Source organism: Nothoprocta perdicaria, unplaced genomic scaffold (assembly GCF_003342845.1).
Source record: "Nothoprocta perdicaria isolate Ctin4 unplaced genomic scaffold, notPer1 scaffold_171, whole genome shotgun sequence".
In the NCBI taxonomy this organism is placed as follows: Eukaryota; Metazoa; Chordata; class Aves; order Tinamiformes; family Tinamidae; genus Nothoprocta; species Nothoprocta perdicaria.
In genome coordinates this window covers 337,084-347,562 of record NW_020454883.1, presented here as the reverse complement: position 1 = coordinate 347,562, position 10,479 = coordinate 337,084, and the positions used below count along the sequence as shown (strand labels likewise).

The window sequence follows — 10,479 nt, the reverse complement described above, 5'->3', positions numbered from 1 at the left end:
AAAGGGCTTATTAAGCCAAAGCAAGGGAGAAAAGTCCCTTGAGTTTGGCCTTGAGTTTGGTGAAGCCAACCGGCTTTACTGTTCAGCTACGCTGAAGAATAAAGAGCAAAGCGGGTTCAGCTTAAGACTGATAATTTGATCATTCACACGTTAAATTCGTCTTTTCCTTGGATATTTACCAGCTAGCTTTGTTTTTAGGAGGTGGTGACAGTCTGAATTGATTGCTAGGGAATCAAAACATTTCCCTTTTCCTGTTAAACATGCAAGGTTTTCATGAGTGAACGAAGGTTGGTTACGTTTCCAACAGGATTTTCAGAACTACATTTTGCCTGTTCAGCTCTAAAACTAAGCTGCATTTAAGGCTGAAAAGTTTAAAAGATTAATCAACAAAACAGAAGTCAAATAGACAACAACAATACAGCACCTAAAAATGGCTGATTCATACATGTTTTTGACTTTCATCTTGCATAGACAAATGCTTATTCATTTTTTTTTTCTCCCAAGACGACTCAGCTTCAGAAAATAAATCTTAAACCGACATTAATTACAGCTAAAAACATGTGTTCTCATTTTTCAAAATGACTTTAAGTGCTACAAGGCTAATAGTTTTTATGAACCGATGATCCCTTGGAAACACTTCCTTCCATCCTTCCCGCTTTCAGTTTCACAAAGTCAGGAAGTTGAGCTGCCTTCTAGTTCGTTTTCCACGTGATTAGAGAAATGAATAGATACATCTTATTCATGCATTAAGTCTGTGCAGCCCTGCTCCACAAGAAGATCCAGAGACCTTAAGTTTCTTTTAAAGCACAGGAAGCAGGAACTCCAATTCCTCGGTCTAGATAAATCACTGGGCCATAGTCCCAACAAAAATTACCACGTTCATACCAGCCCCACATGGGCTCCTGCCCTTCTCATCCCCTCACCCTGGTTTCACAGGCAAAGTGAGCCATGAAGGCAGCAGAAAGCTGGAGAGTTCTCTAAAAACCTCCTAATCATAAGCAGGGACTGAAAGAAAGGAGCAATTCTCTTGCACTTAAGATGTGAAGGGCCTTGTGTTGGGCCCCCAAGGTTAGTTGGATGCCTCTTTGACCCCTTATCCAGATGGAGGAAACTGTCTGCTCAGCCAGAGCCATACCCCACAACTCTAAATGTTTAATTTTAACATGATTGTTGCTATGGAGTTGTCATTTTTAAGCACACACTGATCAATTTGGAATTGATTTCCTAAATACAATGTTCCCAATGTTGAAGAATAACAGGAAATTGTCTTTGTATAGAAATCTTGGGAAAAGTGAACCAAGAACCCTGTTTGAGGTTAATGAACTAGATTACATTGAAAAGATTGTTTCAATAATTGCAATTGCACAAGAGTTGCACTGATGTTTCAGAACAAACTAGCTCTTCTGTTATGTATGAATGTGACTTTAATTGCTTTGAGTGGGAAGGGGGGGAATTATACACGGGCTTAGAGTTAGGTCCCCTATGAAAACATTGCAACTGTCTAATGTAAACACATTCCTTTCTCGAACAGTGATGCTTCCCTTAACCCAGTAATCTTTCTTACCTAGTAAAAAGGGAAGAACACTTTTTTTTTTCTTTTTAAAGTCATGAAAAGAACAAGCACTTCCATGTAGTTTATACTGACTACATAATTCTAACTAAATTAAAAGAGGTTTGAGTTCTCTATTTTGGGATATCCTTGATTATACTGATAAAAGTTTCTTTTTTTTTCCCCCAGTTTTTATAATTCCCTGTCTTTCTCTCTCCCCCCCCTTTTTTTTCCCCTCTTGATTTGCCAGTAGTAAAACTATTAAATTTTCTCCCTTTCATAGTAACTTTCCAGTTAGCTTCATTTTTCAGGTATTTATACACTACCTGAACAGAAGGTGGCAAATACCTCGGGAGATTAAAACTTGCACTGCAAATAGGGAAGAACACTAATCAGAAAACAATTTGTTCCAAAACCTAATCTTTCCAAAATCTGCAAGCCATAAAGCCCAGTTGTTTCCAACGGAGTTCAAAATGCAAGATAAACTGCACCTATTTTCTGAACTCTCTTCCAGCCAGCCATACACAGATCAAATGGTATCAGTTCCCTCTCTGTTTTCTAAGTTCTCAGTGCTGTGACATCTTGAAGGTCAGGCAGATGCCTGATGCCTACACACTGCCGAATTGCCCATTTTTGCCCATTTCTGCCTTCCTGCTGCTGGCTGCTGCCACCGCGATGCTGGCTGAGCTGCTTGCAGATTCCTTCATGCTGCATGGGGAGAGACCCAGAGGCAGCAGCAACTCTGGTCAGAGGGGGAAAGGAGACAGCAACAGCCTAGTCCTGCAGCAMAGGCTGATCTGGAAGAGTGCATCTGTCCACAGCTCTGCACACGCTGAGAAGCAGGTTATTCATCTGTCCACATGCTAGGATTAGCACACCATTTAATATGAACAAGGGTACCTGAAAACAAACAAACAAAAACACACAAAACCCAACAAACAAAACCAATTGTATAACAGAAACCGTGAGGGTGACAAAGTGCTCGAGGAGCTGACCTGTTTCTCGGTTCTAATCACCTTGGGTATCACTTGCAGGGACAGTAGGTTGCGTGTTTCCAGAGGAGCATGATTGGTGCACGGCAGTTGTCTTTTTAAATATTTTAGGATCAAACTAGATTTGATGATTCTGATGATAGATTCTGCTATGCTGAAGTCTTCCTAATTAAATCTTTCRTTGTTCATTTACTATGCTCTTTAATAAGCATGGCACATCAGTGGCAAAGTKGAAAAGTTAAAATAAAACAAGTTCTTTAGAAAACATAACTCCAGATGGAGTAAGTCATTACTGTATTTGAACCAAGAAATAAAATCCCCATCTGGGAGTAAGCAAAAGCCACTGAAGAAGAAGCATTTGGGYTGAGTAAAGCCCAACACCAGTTTTTCAAAAGAGCTACCAATCACTAGCATGACGTTTCTTCGTGAAATCCTTCTTCATACTGACTTAAAAAYGCCTTGGGAAACAGTCTTTAAAGACCTGCTTCCAAGAATTTCAGCATGTCAAAAAATACATGCTTCAATCCTATTGAAATCAATGAGACCTAAGCACATGCCTGAGCATTTTGTGAAGCAAAAAAAATGAATATTCAGTTCGATGTTTGCATTTGCTAAAGGRCTTTGTTCAAATACAGCGCCTAACATCCTAAAAGCTTTTCTGCATCCTTTTTGCCTGTCATGTTAGAAATGCAACTAGATGTGGTCTAAATGAGAAGAAATTTCTGTCTTTGATCAAAGCCGAGATARGGACGCATGGACTGGAGGAGAAGAGGACCTTGATGATACCATGAGACTCTYGGAGTCTGTTACTTGCAGACTTGTACTTAATAACGGGAATACAAAGTTCCAGAACTAAGTGTTCATGGGTAGACAGACACAGACTCCAAACTTGGGGAAAGAAGAAATTATCTATTACCACAAAAAAAAAAGAAACAAAAAGAAACAAAAAAACTGCTTTCATGACAAGCTCTCAATTTTTGAAGGACACACAAGGATCTCCTACTCTAGTAAGCCTGCTGTATACTCTAGCAGTGACCTGCAGCTTTGAAGAGAAACTTCATATAAATCCATAAATTATTTCTTTTTGTATTGGGGAAAAAATATTCAAATGCAACAAAATAGCAAATAGATAGTAAATCCATCACTGCATAATAGGCAACTTTTCATTTTTTAGCATCAGATGGACAAACTATAAACTGTTAAATTTCTCTAATAACTGGAAGTGTTGTGGGTATTTGAATTTACTTACCTGAATACCCATTTAGCAAACATCTTCAGATACATGTTTAGATACAGCGTTATTGTTATTTGAATATTATTAATTATTAGTTTACACATAATATAAATCAAAGTTTGACAATATCAAAATCCCAGCAAACAGTGGGCCGTTCTGTAGGCTGTTATCAAATATACTACACCACTATGGGATAGCTGAGAATCATAGGACGCTAGTGTAGGTTTGTTTATTAAATTGGGTCAGTTTTCAGACCTTCCAAATAGGAATACTAAACATTTTCTTTTCCCCTCTGGAAATTTGTTTTTCTCCTGCTTAATACAGTCGTCATCCCAATTCCTACTGAATTTATAAAAATATTTTTTATCCAATAATCCCGGCAAGGTAAAAATAGGAATTTTTTTTTTTTCTTTTTTTAGCAAATGATAAACAGGCTCACTGACTATGAGAGAAACTAAACTTATTTAAATTGCCATACATTCGCTACTGAATCACACATCACCATCTTCTTTCTGTGTGTTGCTGTCCACCTCAGACTAGCAGTTTTTAAGGTGCAGAAGCATCTTTCAAATATATGTATCTAACGCAATGATCAAGTTCCACACACTAGTGTCACATGCTTTAAATTTACATCACCTGCCCGTCAAGAGCTGTGTTAAATAACAGCACTAATTGAAACTGCATAATTCTTTAGAAACCGCAGCACTTCCAATTCATCAGAGAACAAAGGGGTGCTTATGTGGTTCTTTATATTACTAGATATAATTTTCTGAAATAAGAAAATGAAAAGAAATAAAAAACACATTTGAAAGAAGTTGCTGCACCTGCAAAAACACTCTTTAAGCTTACTATGAAATACAAAAAAGTGCACCCTTCTATATCTACATATAAAACATATTAGAAATAAAACTTGTGTAAAATGTTTGCTGTGCAAACTATAAAAACAGTCAGTCAGTTCATTCGTTTTCCTAAGCATTTTGTCACTCTTTCTTGATTCCTACTGCAGAGAATCGCTGTTATCCAAGACCAGCCCACTGATATTTGTCGTCGAGAGATCTCCTGCGTCGTCTTCGCCGCTGTCCACGGACTCATCCTCGCTCTGCCCTGCCATCATGACCTGCTGAACAGCCAAAGTAGCACCATCGGACGACAGGGACTGGAGACTGTCTACATTCATGTTGACTGGGGCTGTGATTGTTACAACAGCACCTGGAGAGAAGCAAAACCACCACGCTTGAGCATCTTTCCTCAGCTCTTTTTCGGTAATACAGAGCTGTAGATAACAGAGTTCGTTTCTAATCAATAGGAAGCAAACCTAAGGGACTGCATTCAAATAAAGGCTGYGTTATTCAGCTCATCAAGCATTTAAAGATTAGGAAGTCCCAGAACTAAAGCTGGCTCCAACCCAGCTGGGTTACGGACATTCATTGCATTTGTTGGGGAAAGCTGCTACAGGTTTGTAATTTGTAATGTTTGTAGTTTGTAATAAAGCAGTAGGCTACAGGAAAGAAAGGATGGTCCTGAGATKAAAGCAATTAGATTCCATTTTAAAAAGAAAAATATTTTAATGATCTGTTGCTAACAAAGTTACTTCAAGAGAAAACTTTGGAAGCTCTGTTGTACCTCCCCACTTCTCAGTGCTCAACTTGAAACACCTGAGGCATGAACAGAACTGCGGATGCTCAGCCCCTCAAGCAGTACTGAAAGGAATGTGAACAGGACGCAGAAATCACAAGGCTCAAAATTCAGTCCAATACTGCTAATCAGAGAGAACATGACTGATGTGCAACTCATATCTCAGAATGTGCATATACATCTAACCTTTGCTACATCATTTCATAACTTTTGAAATAAAAGCAAAAACTTTTCAATATAACTTCCAGTAATACCCTCTGGAAACACAGAAACAAATTTTAAGGAAAAAAAAAAAAAGGATGCATTTCTGTTGTCTGTTCAAACAGTTTTGCAGAAATATTGAGACGCTCCCTCCCACTAAATGCATCAAGCACTTAAATTCTGTGCTAGAGAGGATTAACTGTATGATCTGCTTTCTAGCTAGCTCTCCTTACCATCTGACATTGTAAGCTCGTTAGATTGCTGCTGAGCAACTCCTGAAGCAATGGAGTCAGGCCAGAACCTCTGAACTGGCCTGTTCTGAGCTGTTTTCTTCTTTGTTTTTGGAGTTTCGGAACAACTGGAATCCAGCATTGGCTGAAGAATTCGCCTTCTAGCATTGATAAACCTAAACACAACCAAAGTATACAATGAAAAAAATATTAAATCAGAAAATCAGAATTACTAAAATTGCAAAATGTCACATCTCCCTACCAGCTTGACCTTGCCTTTTTTTTTTTTTTTCCCTTTCTTTTCCCTCTCTCCTTTCCCCTTTTAAAATATGTGAAACTCCCCCAAAACACTGGCATCCTTTGATGCCGAAAACCAGCTAGGAAAGCGGGCCTCTCATCTGCCTCCTAGCAGCCTCTTCCCTCCATCTCCAGAGGAGGAAGCTCTCCAGAGGGCATGAGAAACGCACATTGCAAGAGCTTATTAAAAGCTGATCACCAGAGGACCTGCTGATGGCATCATTCAAAAAGCTGACACTTTTCTCATTAGGAATCACCTGAAAATGTAGCTCCTGCCTCATTTGGTCTGGTTTAAATTGCTAACCTAAGCTCCTGCATGACTTGCTTTGTAGGCTCCCTGGCTTTGTCGGGCCTAGTTCCTGATCGGAGAGACAATATCAAACACTTTTTTCAATCTTTCCCAACTCCTTTTCACTCCTTGATCTCTGCCTGTTTACTTTACACTGCTAATTGCTGCCCTTGCCCTACTCTGCTAGCGAATAAGAAAATAGTTAGCCCACATCTCACTGCCCTACCAGCAATTAACTGAAGCAGTTTCACTGTGGCTACCTGTGGGAAGCAGGAGTTGTCCGTGCCCGTGGGCAGCCCTCCCTGCTGCATCTGCCCAGSCACACGGAGAGGCCTCCTCTATCAGCAGTGGAAAGAGGCAAGGGGGAGCTGCCAGGTCCACATGGTGCAAGACAAGGCTCCTCAGTCAGCTCCCAGCAGCAAAAAGCTCTCTTACCAGCACGCCATGCAGGCCTGTTTGCAGTAGCCTACCTTGGGAATCTGTGCACTGCCAGGCCAATGCATCCCCCAGTGAACCCCACAGCAGGCATGCAGCTAGCCAGCATCAGGTTTGAAATGTGGGGAAGAGCCCTGGCGGACTTATCTGCGGCAATTTTAGYAATCAATACCCTGAGCAGAATATGATGCACGTTGGCACCTGCTCTGGGACTATTTTCTTATACCTTGAGTGAAAAATAGCTTTAAAAAAATATGTCAACCCAAGAAATGAGTAGTTGAGGCACTGGCACATTCCACATGGAMATCACTGCTCAGGGGGTAATATCCCTGAGAGAAGATAAGGGCAAATACCTGTTGACAGTATCTTCTTAAACCACAGGAACCATGATCACTAAGGCACATTTTTCAGAGCCTTTGCACAGATCACTAAATCCTCTTAATTTGAATCTCTATTTGCAAAAGGAACAAAACTTTCCATCCCTTCAGCTATAGAAAATAAATTCTTTACTGATAAAAGTTTTACAGAGTCATTATTGAATTTAAATGGCACAAGTATCATAGCTTATGCATTATAAAAATAACATGCATGTACTATGCACAGCAAGCATGATTCCAGATGTCCATGGTATATTCTTTAATTATTTCTGTATGCTGCAAACATGTGGAAACAGTAACAGACATTAAGTAAGCGTCTCTGGTCTTACCAGTTGTTAACCTGGAGTAGTGTCAAATTTGTTTGTGCTGCAATCTGTTTCTTCTCATCCTCTGTTGGATATGGATGCTAAACAGGATAAAAAGCAAATCCCCAAAAGAAAGAAAGAAAAAAAAAAAGAAGGTGTAAGCTTCCGTTTTATCTCCTCATCAAAAACAAGGACCCCTATCTTAYAACTGATTAAAGCTGCTAGACTAAGGCCATCTGACTCATTAACAACATAAGCTTAAGAAACCACACGAACTTTTGTAGATAAGATCATTTAACAGAGTACTTCACGACAAAAACTGGTTTTACCCTTGAAAGTGTCTGTGATACCATTAAATTGCTACTGTCTAATTCAGAAGAAGAGAACTTCTCATGGCTGACAGTGTTAAAGAGCGTGATCTCTGGGCAACGCAGCATGTGACCAGATTTGATTAGTTATGCTGTCCAAAGGCAATGTCACATGAGAGTACTGACAAATTTCTTCTCGTTAAATAATGCTACAAATGAAGAGAGTGCACATAGCATAGCAATAAACATCCAGATTTTCCTGTATAGCTTGTCTGTTGTAGAATCAATTGCTAAAAACAGAAAATAACCACACTATAAGTTATAGTATAGTGTATTTAAGACCTACATGTCCTTCAAGGACAAATATTTTTTTGCAAAGGAAAGACAGTCTGTTGAAAGTACAAGTAGACAGGAACACAACTGGCACGTGTCAGAAAGGTTGTTGAAAGGGGAATAATCTCCCAAAAAAATGTAGTTCTCCTCCACAAACACACACAAATACACACACATATATGTATTTGGAACCACTTTTCACTTTGCCAGGAAGCAGGGTGTGGAGAGCACTCCACTCTCAACACACTGAAAAACAGGAAGATCCCTTTCAACCATGTTTTTGAGAGCGTGGGGTGCAAGCACAAAGTATTTTATTAAATAATAAAATCAGCTGATGTTACTCTGTGGAACTACTACTTTAGACTCTATGGAACTACTCCAGAAGATCTGAGGGAAAACTGAAATGAGATTACACAGAGACAACAAATTTACCTCCTTTATTAAGTAGATTGTAAGAGATTATATTAAGAGTTGCATCAAACCTTGTGACTCCTGATCATCTTCAGTCCTTACCCCTATGTGCTGAAAGAGCCAAGATCTCATCACATTTGTAGCGTGCTTGGGAAGAACTCCTCTTTTGTTTTTTGATGAGCCATCATCTTGATGCAAGATGCCTAGATCTTGGTTTAATTGCAACTGAAGCTGCAAATATAACACGAGAAGAAATAAAGAAATTAACATAGTAATRGCAGTATTAGATAGTAATTAGGTAGCAAAAAACAAAAACAAAAACCAAGCACTTCACCTCTGAGTATCAGTGGATATATTCTTCAGAATTTGGGCAAAGTTGGTAAGAAACAATATACAAATTGTATACGAGATATTCTTTCAGAAAATTCTAACTCCAATCATTCTAGAACAATTCTTTCAAACAACACAGATCAATTTCTTGAAGCCAGTCATGTCAATGCCATGTATACMACAAGTTTTAAAGGTCATTTATGAGCTAGATTTATACTATCAAATTACAACAAGCGTATGTGTGTGCACCTATACATCCCTGCTGGAGCAGGGGGTTGGACTAGATGATCTCTAGAGGTCCCTTCCAATCATTCTGTGATTCTGTGATATATAATATATGTATAGAAATATATACATACACACACAAACTCATAATGTGCATTTGTATGTGTAGGAATATACSTTTCTATGTGCATATACATATACAAAAATACATTTATATTAATATATTTATATACAGTTATATATTCCATATAAATATATTTTATAYATTTATATACATATGTGTGCATAAATATGTGTGTATAATATACATATTTGGAGCATACTTATCTCTCTAAAATAACATTTTACATCCTAAATAGTATCTTTATCTACAGAGGGTTTGTTGTAATGAACTTTCACAGCTTTCCCGTAGTATTTCCATCCYACTTCCATGGTACTCAAATACTGAAAGGAGAACTTGAAGAGAGATTTCCCATTGCTGGCAAGGAATAGGGTTCCAAATCTAGCTAGAAGTGGTTCTGAGATTCCTATTAACATGAAGAGAAGCTACAGATAGATAGTATATTGAAGGACAAACTTTTTAAATTCATATTATTTTCCATGCAGTATCTTATTTTTTCCCCCATCTGAAGGACAAAAATCATTTTTCTTCAAAAAACACTGCAGTCTAGGAGACTAATTTTACACATTTCCTTCCCAAAGATATCTAAGGACAAAACTTCATGTACTCTAAGGCAGAACGTGGGCAAGTACATTCATGCTACTGCCATGAAAAGGAAGGTAATAATTCTCTAAGGATATTTTGGGGGGAGATAGCAGGGGAGGTGGAAGAAGAGAAGAGAAGGAGTCAATAATTACCAATAGATTTTTATACTGTGGATACAATAGCTCCTAATTCATATTGGTAATTGGCTCCAGGTTCCTGAAAGGGCTGATTTACTGTTTTCTGCTCTAAGAGAAAGCTTGTRAAGTCCAATGTAACTTAAAATTGTCTCATTTCTATACTTTCTTTTCCCTTATTTTTTTTCCTTAGGGCTTTCCTGGCCCAACTCCAAAGAGCCTCCCCAAAAGTCTCCTGCCCCCCAACTTTCAGGAAATGCTCTGACAAGCACTTAATGAGGATCACCCCTCCTCTCAGCTCMATATTTTGATAGTTTCATGACAAAATACTTCTCAGCCTACATAAATTCAGCGCTACTAACTTTTCACAGTACTGGTGACATCCTTCTGATAAAGCCCAATTTACGACGCCAGCAGTGCCATCGTAACCCAACAGGGTAAATCCACGCTGCCATAAGCCTAGCTCAGCAATCAGAAAGGCTTTAATC

General features: G+C 38.8%; 1 protein-coding gene across 5 annotated transcripts in view; it reads right to left on the bottom strand.

Moving 5' to 3' along the window:
• Positions 1–2,888: 2,888 nt before the first annotated feature.
• The window catches only part of PKNOX1 (PBX/knotted 1 homeobox 1), a 30,490-nt gene continuing 22,899 nt past the window's right edge, over positions 2,889–10,479 (bottom strand). For 4 of the 5 annotated variants that reach the window (XM_026036167.1, XM_026036165.1, XM_026036166.1 and 1 more), the window contains 4 exons: positions 8,699–8,827; positions 7,569–7,645; positions 5,845–6,017; positions 4,676–4,984 (listed from right to left, as the gene is read on the bottom strand). In XM_026036167.1, coding sequence (XP_025891952.1) covers positions 4,773–4,984; positions 5,845–6,017; positions 7,569–7,645; positions 8,699–8,827 — 591 coding nt within the window. In that variant the 3' untranslated portion in view covers positions 4,676–4,772. Of the gene's footprint in view, positions 4,985–5,844; positions 6,018–7,568; positions 7,646–8,698; positions 8,828–10,479 lie in introns of all 5 variants that reach the window. The other variant, XM_026036164.1, reaches the window with a different exon arrangement.